We start from the raw sequence: 16,278 nt of genomic DNA, 5'->3' as shown, positions 1-16,278 counted from the left end.
GTTGAGCCTTGAGAACAAAGAAGAAGGTAGGAGTCAGGAGTGAGAAAAAGTTAACTATAGTTAGCTACAATTAAATTTTACAATTTTTTTTTAAACAAGAAATCATCATTACGCTCATGTTTGAGAAATTATACAAGTTTAGGTTTACACTTAATAATCGAAAAAAGAAATTGGCTGAAAAAGTCAAAATTGTAAAGCTACCTACGGGAATTTCACTAAATTTTGTGAATATATATCGCAGAATATATAAATATCTTAATTTACAGCTACCTCAAGTAACTCCTGACTGAACCCTCGTGTAACCCTTACCGAGTAACCCCTAACCGAACTCCTTAAGTAAATCATGACCGAGTAACCCCTTATTGAACTCCTTAAGTAACCACTGACCGAATTACTCAAGTAACCCCTGACCGAACTCCTTAAATAACCTCTGATCGAGTAACTCGAGTAACCCCTAACCGAGTAACTCGAGTTATCCTTGATCGAGTAACTCGAGTAACCCATGACCATGTAACCCCTCGAGTATCCCTTGACTGAGTAACCCATGACCAAGTAACCCCTCGAGTAACCCTTGTCCGAACCCGTTAACTTACCCCTGACCGAGTAAATCAAGTAAACCCTGACAAAAAAAATCTCGGGTAACCCCTAACAAAAAAACTCGGATAACCCCAGCCACATGATATGGCCTGCTGCATCAAAAAGTTGTTAATTATCAAAATCATAAATCTTCAAACTCCAAATTCATGAAAATAAATAGTTTTGGCATATCCTTTAAACCCTTTTCAAAACTTGTTATCTTAGCCTAGTTTTCCTTGGACATAAAAGATTCCTTGGTATCCTTCATGTATCAACAAACTATACCTTTCAAGTTTCAACATAGAAATGGACCCAAAACATACAAACACATCTCAGCAAATTATTCCTCTCAAATACCTCTCATACTACTACTACTATACACGTATAACCAACCAACCAACTCATTATTGAACCTTAGAATCCATTATCTTCAAACTTCAATCATCATTCGCTAACAAAATTGCCATAAAATTACTTTTGTATTCTCGACACTTGTCTTACAACGTGGCAACCATTTATTCACTAACCTTTCAAAATCCCAATCCACCGTTTATAACGGTTATATTTCCTTTAGATCTAACGGTTTCCCTCTTTTCCCTTTAATTTTTCTACATAAAAGAAAATGTCTCAACTTATCGACGCTTTCGCTTTCATTTGCAATTGATTGAAGAAAGCGACGCTCCCTATTTCCATTTACACGTAATCTACACAGTTTAGAGTAAATGCCAACTTTTTCCTAGTACTAGTATTATCAACTTCTATTACAGATTACTAGAACAAAAAAAACCCAGAAAAAAAAGTGTGAGAAAATGGAATTTGCGTCATTTTTGACATCTTTGGGAACTTCTTTGATCATCTTTGTGATTTTGATGTTGCTGTTTACTTGGCTTTCGGGAAAGCCCGGAAACCATGTAATATACTTCCCGAATCGTATTATGAAGGGTATGGAACCGAGTTCAAGAACTCGGAACCCGATTTCGTGGATCAAAGAAGCAATTTCTTCATCTGAAAATGATATTATTGCTGTTTCTGGTGTTGATACTGCTGTCTATTTCGTCTTCCTCTCAACTGGTATGATTTTATTTTATCTAGTATTTTTTTTTAATGGTTTTTTTTGTTTGTTTGTTTGGTTTTTTTTTTTTTTTTTTTTTTTTTTTTTTTTTTGGGAATGGTTAATATATGTGTTTATAAACCCATGTAATTGGCATTTGTTATACATAAAGCCTGTAAATTGCCAATTACAGACTGTTTGGAATGATTGACAAATGACAATTGTTCTTGAATGAGTTGTATTACATAATTATTGTATATTTTTTTCAATGTTTTTGTTATGATTTTAGTTAATTAACTAGTTTAAATCCTGTGCAATACACGGTTGTTATTAATTTTTTTATAGAGTTATTATTGTATTGAATTTTTTTTTTTAAAAAAAATTATACTCATAATATTAATTCAAAAGTAAATATAAAATTATATTAGTTGGGTTTATATGGAGAGTTATTATTGTTAAGAATTTAAACTGGAAGAAAGATATTTTTCATTATTATAAAATGATTTTCTTAAAGAATCTTCGTAAAAACGGAAAGTAAAATGGGCGGGAAAATTGTTAATGATATTATGACAAGTGTCATTTTAGGTTCGCTTTTAGTATATGTTAATTGATGAATAAATCGGGTATTAGATTGTCATATTTGATAGACCAGATTGGTAAATAAAAAAATCCAAAAATATATACGTTTGTCTTATTTGCCACAAAATACTTAATAGTAATGTGTATTTGTACATCTTAGTATATGTTTGTCTTATTTGTTTTGATGAATGTGCAAACTTTTATTTTTAAGTCAAAGCCGGCTTCAAGTTTCGGTGTTTAATGATTTGTTTAGGTTTGGTTTAGCACTTTTGGTGCATTTTAGAAAAATTACTTCATTCACTATCAAGCTAATAATAAAATGTTATTGTTGAATTCGAGTAAAGTGGATTTTAAAAATTTAAAGACAGCTTAGATACTTTTTAAAAAGAAAAAAAGAAAGAAAGAAAAAAAAAAAAAAGTTAAAGCCAGCTAAGATACAGTGCTTTTGCCCTGCTCAAAACTTTTTTTTGTTTTTTTTTTTTGACAAAATCCCTGCTCAAAACTTTGTTGAATTATATTTATATTTAATATTACGGGTCTATTCTTTTCAGCTAATTTTCAGTTCAGTTAAGCTCCAATAAATTCAGTTCAGTTTTTATCTTAACTTCCTTCTCTTATGAAATATTCAGTTCAGCTCAGCTTTAAGCCTCCAATAAGTTCAGTTCTGCTCAACTCAGTCCAGTCAATCAGAACAGGCCCTACATCTGTATTTTTTTAAGTGAAGCGTTTTAAATTAATAATACTCCAAGGTATTATTAGCCAATGTTTTGAATTAGCATACGTGCCCAGGAGCAACGTTTTACCTATTAAAAAAAGAGGGAGTATATTGACAATGCTCACCTTTGACCATTAATGTTTTCAATTACTAATTGTTATAATAATTTGAAAATTTTATAACATTTGTTAGCCAACCCACTTATGGGATTAAGGCTTTGATTGATTGATTAGGACGATTAAAACAAGATCCATGTGATCTGAATATCCATTGATGCTAGCTGCTGCCTGCTGGCACTGATGCACGTATAGGCGCCTAGCTTAGCTGCTGTGATGCACTGCTGCCTTAGTTGGTTAGCTTCTGCAATGGTTTCTTGTTGCTGCTGTGGTTGCCTGTGCTTCAATAGGTGCTTAAGAGTTGCCACAGCTGCATGAAACTCAACTCACATGAGCTGCTGCTGTTCTGCTGTTGCCAGGTGCTTACAGCTAATTTTAGAAGCACTTAATAGCTGCTGCAGACTTACTGCAGTGCAGTTGATCAGTAGGTATAAACCTTGGGCTCTAATACAAACTGGTTTCAGCTTACATAGAGACATATCTCCACTAATAATCCATTATTGGTAGCTGTTGGCGCTGATGCATGCGCAGACCCTGCTTAGCTGCTGTAATGCACTTATGCACTGCTGCCATAGGTGCTTTGCTTCTCCTAGGGTTGCTTGTAGCTTCTGTGGTTGCTCCTGCTTCAATAGGGGTTTAGATTGCTGAGAATAGCATGAGTTGCTGAAGCTGCTGCTGTCAGGAGCTTGCAGCTAACTTTAGAGGCATGCATTAGCTGCTACAGACTTGCTGCAGTGCAGTAGTTATTAACCTTGGGCACTGATATAAACTGGTGCCTGCTTTCTTAACTCTTAAGGTAATATCAAACCATAAACAAAACTTATATGGAGGAAGCTTGACTTTGATAGAAGTTCTTGATTATGAAGTTATAACTAGTGAAAAACCAACAATGGTTTAAGACTCAAGTCTCAATGAGAACAATAAGAACGACAAGTGACATAATATGTATAAGGTTTGTTATTAGACAAGTGACAACTAAGGTTTATTAGCCTTTTTCCCTCGTGTAATCTCTTTGGGTAGCTATTTATTGGGGTATCTAATTCAGACTGGAGAACTTTGAAGTAATTGATCTGTTTAGAACAACTCTCTGTCTGCCTTATCATCACAAATTAGGTGATCTGAACATGTTTTGCTCACAAAAATATGCTGTATTTTACGATTCAATATTATTATTATCCGGTGGAATTGATTAGCTGATCAGTCTGATTGCTTTATTTATAATATTTTGTTCATATGATATGGCGTATTTTACAAAAATTCAATTATCACTAATTCTGCTTCTTCACATCTAATATGCATATGTGTAATCGATTAAATGACCAGTGTGATGGATTGACTATCTAAAAAGAAGATATACTTACTGTTGTTTGTTCCTTGTCATCACTTAAATTCATCTGATAGTTTTGCCAATTCTATCTGTACTGAGTTCTTATCCATTTGTTCGTAGTTTCAAGGGATAATGTTAAATGCTACTGCTAACTTACTAATGTTGATGTTCTTTTTCCCAGCTTTCTCAATGATGGTTTTGGCTGGAATTGTGTTGCTTCCATCTCTTTTGCCTCTTTCAATTACTGATCACAGTGTCACACAGAATAACACCACAAGCAACGGAACATTCAGTGAGCTTGATAAGTTCTCCATGGGTCACATTGAAGTAAGTATAGCATTTGGTACAAATTATCTCCACAAGTCAATATTGATTACATATTGCATTTCCTCAATTGTCAATACCAATATTTCTGCAAATCTCTAAAAAAAAGCTGACTTCAATTAACAGCAACAAAGTCCGAGGTTGTGGGGACATTTGATTGCTGTCTACTGGGTTTCTTTGGTTACATATTTTCTCTTATGGAAAGCATATAAACATGTTTCTGAAATAAGGGCTACTGCTCTGATGTCATCTGAAGTAAGAGCAGAACAATTTGCCGTTCTTGTGAGAGATATACCCCCTCCTCTGGAAGGTGAGACCAGGAAAGAACAAGTTAATTCATATTTCAAGGCCACTTATCCAGATACATTCTACAGGTCCATGGTAGTAACAGACAATACTAAGGTGAGTTTTATTAATTCCTTCAAGTTCTTCCTATCCTTACTTAACTGCATTCTGATGAGGCTTAATAGTAAGTAATATTTTTACTTTTACAGTTTTACTGAAGCATGGCAGGCGTATGTTTCTTACTTTATTATTGATATTACCTATATTGTATCATAATTTCTGAAATTTATCATGCTATGTTAGTGATGAGTTCCATTTTAAAATCAAGCTTTGGATGATAGGTTGTTACTAAGAGACCTAAATTTTGTTTGTTCTTCATATCTGTTTCCATGTTGTAGTTACATTGAAGTTTAGTTGTAGAAGTCTCAAACAAAGTTGTATGGCTGTCAAGTGATTTTACCTATTCATTAATATGAAAAAATAGTTGGTAATTGAAGTAAATTGTTAGTATTAGTTGCAAAGTTTAAGGTAAATCTATTGACTTCTGTTGGCTTGACCTTTCCTAATTTTACAGGTCAACAAAATCTGGGAGGAGTTAGAGGGATATAGAAAGAAACTTGTGCGTGCTGAAACAGTTTATGCGCAATCAAAAACAATTGATAAACCTGAGGGAATCAGACCAATGAACCGTATTGGCTTCCTTGGTCTCTGTGGGAAGAATGTGGATACCATAGAATACTGCAATGAGAAGATAAATGAACTTACTTCAAAGTTGGAAACAGAGCAAAAAGTAACCTTAAGAGACAAACAGCTTTCTTCAGCACTCGTATTCTTTTCGAGTAGGGTGGCTGCCGCTTCTGCTGCTCAAAATTTACATGCGAGAATGGTTGACACTTGGACAGTAGAGGATGCTCCTGAACCCCGTCAATTGATTTGGAGCAACCTTTCTCTCCAGTTTTACATGAGGGAAGCACGCAAGTACGTTGTGTACATCACTGTTGCATTAATGGTAGTATTTTACATGATTCCTATCACAATTATCTCAGCTTTTACAACATTGGGGAAGCTCGTGAAGCTTATGCCTTTCATAAAACCTGTTGTCAATATAGCTCCAATTCGAACTGTATTGGAAGCTTATCTTCCCCAACTTGCTCTCATAATATTTTTGGCCCTGCTCCCAAAATTACTCATGTTTCTGACTAAATTGGAAGGTATTCCTTCAGAGAGCCATGCAGTGAGAGGCGCTTCAGGCAAATATTTCTACTTCGTAGTTTTTAATGTTTTCATTGGAGTGACCCTTGGTGGAACCTTATTTGGTAATTTCAAGGAAATAGAGAAAAGTGGTTTGACAAAAATTGCTGATTTACTTGGGAAGGGTCTTCCAGCCAATGCAACCTTTTTTTTGACATATGTGGCACTCAAGTAAGATATACATCTTCGTTTCTCTCTTTTTTTCTGCCAATCTTTTCCCTATTTTTCTGTATAAGCAATGCGGTTTCCTATACTTGTTCAGTTTTATGTATACATATATGAAGAATAGTAGAATACGTAAGGTCATTGGAAATAGAGGCTGTGAAGTACATAGTTTTATATACTTGTAGTTATTTTTTACAAGTTGCTGGTAAATTGGTGCTTGTTTCATATTGTTTTACTTTGCCGCTTTAGCTGTTCCATTTCTGGCCAACAGTTGGTGGCAGACTTCTAGGTAAATTAAATCTGTTTTTTTTAAAAAATTAAATTTTTGGTTAATTTTGGTATTTGACCATCTTTCTACTTAATCTTTGATTAAGCTGCCTGAAATATGTAATTGGGTTTGTCGCTCTATTACTCCTCCAAATTAAGTTAATTATCTTTAATATAATTTTTAATCAGTTAAATTTTGTTTTATGCATCTTCTTACCAACTCTTTGATTCTTAAACATATGTAATGGATTTGCTATTCTTAGGCTCGCACAAATCGAAATGTAAAACGAGAACACTTTATGCTTTGCCTTATTATGTGCCATCTGCTTTTTAATATTTACTTGAATTCTAGCTTGAGTAAGGTAGTAATTTGTAGAAGATCTTATCACCTAAATCATGACTGAATCAAACCTCTTTGCCCTACTACTATATAATCATGTTTTGATTTTCATTTGTTTCTACACTATGGTGCAGATTTTTTGTAGGGTATGGACTGGAGCTGTCTAGATTGATTCCTCTTATCATATTCCATCTTAAAAAGAAGTATCTTTGCAAGACTGAAGCTGAAGTGAAAGAAGCTTGGGCTCCTGGAGATTTTGGATATGCAACGAGGGTTCCTGGTGACTTGCTTATACTCACAATTACCCTTTGCTACTCTGTTATTGCACCCCTAATCCTTCCCTTTGGTGCTGTTTATTTCGGTCTTGGATGGCTTGTCTTGAGAAATCAGGTAAAAAATTGCTTGCACGCTTCACTTTTAATTTATATATAATGTTCTTACGATCCTACACTTAAGCAATGACCATGCTTGATCATGAGAATTTTATCAACCTATGTTACTCAGATACCTAATATCATCTCAAATATTCATGTTAGATCCTCAAGATACAACACCTACCACTGTGTTAATCTAGAGAACCATAATCTGAATACCATGATTGTACCAACAATAGTATCAAAAACATTGCATGTATAACTTTTAAGTAGGAAGATTGCTTATAAACAGTGGATCTCTGATGAGTTTTTCCTTCTTTACGACAGGCGCTGAAAGTTTATGTTCCATCATTTGAGAGCTATGGGAGGATGTGGCCTCATATGCATGCACGATTCCTTGCGGCATTAGTCCTTTATCAAGTTACCATGATAGGTTACTTTGTCCTAAAGCTGTTCTACTTCACTCCCCTGCTCTTTCCACTTCTTATAATGTCCCTTATCTTTGCTGTTGTCTGTAAGAAGAAATTCTACGGCTTTTTCCAACACACAGCTCTTGAAGTTGTATGCCATGAATTGAAGGAAAGCCCCAATGTCGAACGAGTCTACAGATCGTTTGTTCCCCCAAGTTTGAGCTCTGATAAGCTAGATGGTGATCATTATGGAGATGCTTAATATTAGTTTTGTTGGTGGTGTTTGTTTGATGTACATTTATGTTTTCTGGTTTTTCATTTCCACTAGCATAGATTTTGGAAAGGCATTGATAATATATTGCATTAGAAAGTGTTGATTGTGTATATAGATATTCCCAGAACTTCTGTTTTTTATTTGTGATAATTATTTGGATTGATTTGTTGGATTGCTAGCATCAGCAAGCCCGTTAACATTCAAGGGTTTGGATGTAGTTTTATAAAAAAATTATACAGTATAATGAAAATGCTGGTCATGTTCTAAAATATAAAAAGAATTAAGAGAAATGCTGGTCATGTAATGAAATTTATGTAATGAAAATGCTGGTCATGTTAAGAGGGTCAGAGTAATACTACCTCCGCTTTTATTTAGTTGACGCCATTATCTTATCTTGCTTGTCAACGCACTATAATAATGATCAATATCTCTAAGTCTCGACATTGTAAAATTATAAAAAGTGGATATTATACATACATTGAAACAATTCAAACAAGATCTCACTTGACTATGTTTTATTGTAACTATAAATCGCAAAAGCTAATCAAAGTATAGCTTGTGAATAGTGTAAAAGTTAAATGGTGTCAACTAAAAAAAATGAAGGATGTATTAGAGATGTAGAGAATTAGTACTTGCGTAACTGAATTGCATGACTATCTATTTTATTTAAAGGTAATTTACTATTACATTGTGGGCTACGGAATACAAATTTAGGGGGTGTTAAGAAGGTGGCAAATATTAATTCCAATGAAGAAAATTAAGGTGTGGACATTCACATTATATTGACTAATTTGTCTTCCCGACACTTCAATAGATGGGCTATATATACTAGAATGACATTCATAGTAAAGTCAAAATGAGAAGACTATAATATTTTATGCAGCACTCTGATGGAAGAAAAATGCTAGAAACCTTTTCAAGTGTTACAGCTGAGTAACAAGAATTTTACTAGCCGAACATAAATTCACAATCATATAGGGACATTACCTTACGTATAATTCATTATCAACCTTGTCGAATTATAAAAGATTAAAAGGGTATGTGCTCATTTCATAGAAAAAAAAGGATTGACCATCATTAAAAACAATGCATGCCAATTTACCAAATGTGTAGATCAAATAAATTAAATAGCAATAATATATTGATTCTACTTATGAGTGAAATCAGTTTATCTTACAGCAGCAATCAGCTAACTTCTACTTTTCATTACAGAGTTAATATTAAGGGTTGTGTGTTGTCAAGAATAGATAATGCCAATATCAAAAAGCATGAATTAATATTCTGTTTGCACAAAATATGAAATAATTTGTATACACAAACACCTAAACTAAACAGCCAAAAACCACACATTTAATATAACCCATATTCTGGTAACTAGCCAGCATAAGCTTCACTATATCGAAATCCATAAGAGACTGCTAGATGAATCACTTTTTATAAATCTTCAGTGAACATCTCTCTGCTTCATTCTTATACATACTTGTACACAACGACACAAGTAACCAGGCTGACATACTTATACACGACGACACAAGTAAAATTATACTCATGTGGGGGTCATGCTAATATGCTATATGCCTTTCAAGTGTGCTATCCTTTATTATCTTGGTGACACTCACATCTGCATGATAATGTGTAAGTCTTCTTAGTGAAGAATTTATCATCTCAGTTGCCGCAGATTCCTATGCTCACCTATGAAAAATGATCAATACTTTAAATCACTTTTTGCAATAGACCGAAATAAATAAACCACAAGTGAGAATGATAATTACCTCTTTATTCTTTTCCTTAGACATCAATGCAAGGGATGTGTTGGATTTTTTCCCTTAGACATCAATGATCAATCCTCAAAATTGATGTTAGAGCAGCTGCTCGCAGCTGTGTAATGTTTAAACATTAAGGAGAAACGTAAACATTTATTAAAATTTTAAAGTACAGGCATAGCTTGATAACATTTCAGTTGGTTGAACTCATTATAAAGGTTCAGCTTGAATAACAAACACTTAGTTCAAAAAAAAAAAAAAAAAAAAACAAAAAGGCAATGAATGAAGGCTTTGATGTTTGAATGACCAAATACAAAAATTCATAACCGATATAATATGCATCATTGGCTAATTGGCTATGATTAAGCACAAGTTTTGAGTTGAAATTTGAAAAGAGTTTGGACATTACCTGACTCCTTGAGTTGTATATGGATCATTGACCAAAGCAATTCTTCCAGCAGTGATTTGAATCTGAAGCAAATTAAGATCATAATGTAATAGATATATTTTCTTCTATTTCTTCCAATAGTGAATTTCATGGTTCAAATTTTGTTGCAAAATATAAGTAAACAGGAAATAATAATTCCTATTCTTTCTTTCATACCAGGAAAGGATTCAACATTTATGCGAGGGATGTGTTGGATATTGGGCCAGTCAATCCCAGTATGGCTCTTGCATCTTTTCTTCAATTCCGGGCTACATCCTCTTACATGAAGTTGAGCTAAGGAAGTAAGGTGGCGCATCTCTTCTGGCATTGTTTTCAATTTTGGACAACGATCAATAATCAGGGATTGGAGAGATGATAAGCTATCAATTGATGGATTGAAGAGATCATAAGTAATCTATCCCCTTTGGCAGCTTCACCGCCTTTGGAAGTCCAATTACTTCCAAGGAACGAAGAGTGGGAGCAAGGTATCTCCATGGCATCTCTGTGTCACTTCCTTCTTTATGAATGAATCCTTCTGCTGTGCTGTTGTTAGTGACGCGGCTAACATCATCTTCATCCTCCAATTCCAACTCAGGAAGGTATTCCAATGTTAGACTCTCCAGGACAGGTGAATGCTCCCACACTCCTCGTCCTGATATACTCTTCAACTTATTACATTTATAAAATTTACAAGGGAGCAAAGAGAGGACAGGCGTCCGCTTAGGAACACCTTCCCCACCTTTCCTATTCTCAATCTCTCCACTGGTGTGATATACTTTTCTTTGACATTTGAAACTACTGTATGATTTAAAATTCCATCCGCAACTTTTATTTTAGTCTGCATCAAGTTCCTCTTAAATGGGAATATCCTAATTTTGCTTGCTTGTATGAGGGTGAGGGCAAAAAAAAAAACCATTCATAAAATGTCATAAGGCCTTTCTTTACACTCCAAAAATCTTCCCTACATAGTATTTATTTTAACGGCGTAACGTAGTAGACATGTCACCACTTTTCTAGCTGTCATAGTGAAGTCAGGAAAAAAAGAGAGGTTGGTTTATTAATATATAGATGGAAAATGATAATGTAAGAGTATAATTTGGATAGGTTTCATATTTATAGACAATTTTTATTCCGTATACTACCTCCGTTTCATATTTTTTGCAACTTTTGTCAAAAATGGATGCTACACATTATTTGCAACTAATCTTTTCTTTCCTTTTTAGGTTGTCATTTCTCTCTTTCTCTCTCCTCATCACATGCATTCTTAATTTTCTCTCTCTATCTTACACTCACAAATAAATTTTGCCTAAGAGTCCGTGCACTCTTCAAAGTTGCAAAAAATGTGAAACGGAGGTAGTAATATTAATGAAAAAGCTTCATGATCATAAGTTCATAATAGAGCCGCGAGAAAATTCATGAAATTGATAACTACCTACAAAAAATTTCAATCATACAAAATCCATAGTTCATATTTCACAAGACATTGCTACATCTACTCCCCTAAAGCAATAAAAAACTTTGGGTTTTTCTATACAGTGCCCCTGAAGTATTGACTTTTCCAAGCTGTGCCCACCCATTTTCAAAATTCTACGTTGTACCCCTAAGGTACCTTTAGTGTCTACGCTATAACCTACCCTAATCCTTCCGTTAACTAAAATTAACTTTTCGTTAATTTCAAAATAAATAAATTAAGAAAAAAAACAAAAATACCAAAAAACACCCAACCACCTCTATCTCCTCCATCACAAGTACCCACCACCACACCACCGCCGCACTTTCAATCCAGCTGCACCGCCGCACCACAGTGGCTCGCCCTTCTCTCCTCGACCCACCACCGCATCATCCTCCTCCCTCCTTCTCTCTCACTTCTCCTTTTACTGCCAGATTTTCGACCATTTTTTGAAAATTTTTGCGCGTAATTCGTACAATTTCGACCAATCAAACCATATTCGTGCAGATTTTCATTGGAATCAATTAAAACAAGTTTTGTGTATTTAATCTCAATCTAATTGAACCAAAATTGATGATTTAACAATTAAAATCAAATTGGGGGAAAATTTAGGGTTTGGTGTCGTTTGATTGCGATGGTGCGGGACTGCTGCGGTGGTTCGATTATGGTTGCGCTAATGCAGGGGTTGCTGGTGTTTTTTTGTGATTTTAGGGGCTGAGGTGAGAGGAGAACCTGGTCGGTGGTGTTTGTTGGTTCGTGCGGCTGGTCTTAGGGCTGTTCAAAACTATTCGAGAATCCGAGAATCCGAAAATCCGATCCGTATTTGATCCGATTTTTTGGATATCCGATCCGAAAAAACGGATATCGGATACGGATTCAAATACTGATTTTCAAATTTTCGGATATCCGATATCCGAAAAATATCCGAATATTATCGGATATCGGATATTTCTTTCAGATATCCGAACTGATATCTGAAATTGTAAGCCTGATATGTATATGACAATACATCAGTACATATAAAATTTTCAAAAATATTTTTATAATAATATTATAAAATAATTTTTAGTGCCCAACAAACCTAGTGAGTTCTCAGTTCTCACCTACTTCCGCCACTTTCTCATCTCTCTAAAAGGAACCCTATATTCCAAACTCCGCCGCTCAGTCACTCAGCCACCTCTCTATTTTTTTCGGTGATAAGTGAGTCTAATTTTGGTTCGTAATCTTTGCTCTTTGTTGGTCTAAAGTCGATTCCTCGATCTTCTGCAACCCCTGAATACATGGGCCTAATTTTCTTTTTAAATTTTCGATCTTCTTCGTTCAGTCGCCAATTTGTTGGTTTGTTCTCCGTTGCTCAACAAATCACTATTCAACTCTCCTCTGGTAATTAAAAGATTATAAGGATTCATCTGTTGGGAATTTTGATTTTTAATATGTGTATGTGTCTCCTCTATTGTTGGGTTTGCTCACCAATTTGTTGGTCTTATCGCCAAACCATCAAAGAAGGCCGCTACTGTTATAGTTTTTTGTATTTGTGGTAATTAAATAGACTTTATTAGTTTATTATGTATGCCAATTAAATGGTCTTCTAAAAGACTACTATGCGTAACGATACAAAAAGCAAAACATTTAATGAGATTTATACAATTTTCATTAATATCGGATAATGGATATCCGAAACATCCGATCCGAATGATTTCGGATATCGGATATCCGAAATTTTCGGATCGGATTCGGATATCAAAATCTAATATCCGAAGGTTCGGATATCCGATCCGAAATGTGATTTTGGATCGGATATCCGATTCGTGAACAGACCTAGCTGGTCTGTTTTGGTGCGGCGGAGTGCAGGGAGCAGTTGGGAGTAGGGTTGTGGGTTTTCTGGTGCGGGAGGGGATTGGGGTGGCTGGTATTCCAGCGGGTAGTGGGCGGCCGAAGAGAGAGGGGCGAGCCACTATGGTGCTACTGGAGGTGCGGCTGGAGGTGTAGTGGTGGCTGGTGGGTAATTGTGACTTGTGAGGGAGAAGATAGGTGGTTGGTTTTTTTTTGTTTTTTTGTTTTTTTGTTTTAATTATTTATTTTGAAGTTAACAGAAAGTTAACTTAAGTTAACGGAGGTATTAGGGTAGGGTTACATCGTAGACACTAAAAGTACATTGGGGGTACAGCGTGGAATTTTAAAAATGGGTGGGTACAGCTTGGAAAAGTCAATACCTCAAGGGTACTGTATAGAAAAACCCAAAGACTTTTGGTGTGGTTGGGTTTGCAATGATTCTTTCATCAAAGAACTGCATGACCTATTGATATTTCTCAAATTTCCATATAAGACGGATTATCAACCCAACAAGCAAACTTAATTCTTTTTTCATCGGATGATGATAGCCCCACAACACCTAGTATCCGCGAAGCTTGACCCTCCTGAACCTGTCTTCAGAGAGATCGATAGAAAAGCTTTTGGTGACATACCCAAATTTGCCATTCACATCTCCATGGACTGTGGTTTTGAAGAAGATTTTGTTTTCTTCTTCCTTTTCTTCTTTGCATCATCTTTAGACTTCTTCTTTACAGGCTCATCTTTAGGAGCTGGTTGGGTGTTCACTAGGTACCGATGTATGGCAGCGAATGGATCGGATTGGAAAGCAGGATGTTTTAAGACAGCTGATGTGTTCATTTTATATATATATATTTATCCCCGTCCCTTGGTTGTAATTAGTAGTGTTTTTGGCTCCTACGAGCCACTTTAATTACTGATTTTTGTTTTCCAGTGCTTTGGTAGTTTTGCTTGAGTTTTGTAGGAATTTGCGTACTTGGAGCAATTTCCCGGTTTTTTCGAGGAGCATCTACAAGTATTGGAGGACCGCGACTCCGTTCGATAGCCCAAGACCGATTGGAGGTATCAAATCGGTGACTAAGGGCTCAGTTCGATGGCATTTGGGCCAAGTTCGGAGGCCCAAAGGTAGAAGACCGAGGCTAAAAAGCCTCGCCAAGCCACAAGGCTCCGCCCGAAGGCGCGCCCGGCCGGGCGGGACGAAGCATGAGGAGCGCCCGGAGCACGCGCCCGGACGGGCGCGAGAAGCCAACTCTGGAGAAAAAGGCGGGCACGGTCGGGCGGCCCCTTGCCCGACCGGGCGCATGTAGGTTTTAGGGAATTTGATTTCCGATTAATTTGTTTTAGCGGATAATTCTTGCTTAGTATTAATGTAATTTTATTAGGCAAGATTAGTACTTCTTCATTATTTCTTACTCTAGTTTTTATTCTCTTCCTTCTCTCTACTCAACTTTCTCTCTCTAGACTTTTATTTTCTTTCTTGTTCCTCAACTCTATTGTAATTCCGCCGTCTTGGTACGATTTCTCTCTTAATTAATCTCAGTATTTTATTCATTCTATTTTCCTTCATGTCTTGTTTAATTATTATGTTTTGCTTAGTTTTAATTATGTCTGAGTAGTTTTCCTTCTAGGGTTTATGGGGATCTAATAAATAATATGAAGGGGTAATTTTATGATTGTTGATTATTAATGTTTAATTGATTTCCTATTGATTGTTTAAATTCTATGCAATTAGATTTGGCCAGGTTTAATTGTATGAGTGTAGCAATATTGATTCGAGATTCGAGAGATGAGAATTGATGTTTAGGCTTAGTTTCAATAGGCAGATTAATTTATAAATGGTTAGGTCAAGATTCGAGAGATGAGATTTAATACCGGTAAATTAATTCTGTGATTGTAATACGTAGCGAAAGCCCTTTATGATCTGATTGATTAATGCATTGATGATTGATTATTGTGTTTTACCCTGGAATATTGTTTATTAGTGAACCTATGCCCTAGGCCCTTTTAATATTTGATTTCTTCCCTGATCATTCTCTTTACTCATAATCTTCGTAGTATAGCTAATTATCACAACAAATATTGGTTACTCAAATAATTTAGGCTATATTAATTAATTAGGAGTAGAAAGACTAGTTTCCCTGTGGATTCGACCCTACTTCCCTATCTGCATAAGCTAGTGGACTTAGGTAATTATTTTTGATTAGGTGATACGACTTTAGCCTGTCAAAATTTGGCGCCGTTGCCGGGGAAACGGTTTTATTTTTATTTCTAATTGTTTTTGTAGTTTAGATTATTTTTCCCTTTTGCCTCAAAGGACATTAGTTCTTTGAGGTAGTTCTAATATCTGTCTTTTTAGTTCTTTGTTTATGCCCAGGTGTTCCAGATCAGGTTACATTCCATTCGATCCTGAGTTCGAACGCTCGTTTTATAGACAGAAGAATTTTTACTGGCAGATCCTAGCAGGTTCTGGAAGTAATAACATTCCTAGAAATCCATTACCTACTTCTAATGATTCGGAGCATTCTTCTGATTCAGAACTAGAGATGGGTACACCACCATCACCTCCACCTCGCAAGCTTAGCGATTATTCGCAACCATCGCTGACGGATTTTCCACATCTTTCTCCTACGCCCGATCTCGAGGGAGTCCAGTTCGAGATCAAGCCCCAGTTCATAACGATGATAGAAAGAAAGCAATTCAGTGGAGCAAAGGGTGAAGATCCTAATCTTCACATTGCAGATTTCTGTCAATACT

At 35.6% G+C, this 16,278-nt stretch overlaps 1 protein-coding gene across 1 annotated transcript; it reads left to right on the top strand.

Moving 5' to 3' along the window:
• The first annotated feature begins 1,220 nt into the window (after positions 1–1,220).
• LOC145611481 (hyperosmolality-gated Ca2+ permeable channel 3.1-like) lies at positions 1,221–8,217 on the top strand. Its single transcript, XM_081666811.1, has 6 exons — positions 1,221–1,647; positions 4,546–4,691; positions 4,815–5,090; positions 5,548–6,395; positions 7,131–7,386; positions 7,698–8,217. The coding sequence occupies exons 1-6, from the start codon at positions 1,386–1,388 to the stop codon at positions 8,040–8,042; spliced, it is 2,133 nt and encodes a 710-aa protein (XP_081522937.1). The 5' UTR covers positions 1,221–1,385; the 3' UTR covers positions 8,043–8,217.
• The last annotated feature ends 8,061 nt before the right edge of the window (positions 8,218–16,278 follow it).

The sequence above is a fragment of the Chenopodium album genome, chromosome 24 (genome assembly GCF_948465745.1).
Source record: "Chenopodium album chromosome 24, dcCheAlbu1.1, whole genome shotgun sequence".
Taxonomy (NCBI): Eukaryota; Viridiplantae; Streptophyta; class Magnoliopsida; order Caryophyllales; family Amaranthaceae; genus Chenopodium; species Chenopodium album.
Note: the sequence above shows the minus strand (reverse complement) of the source record. Positions and strands in the feature narration are given on the sequence as shown.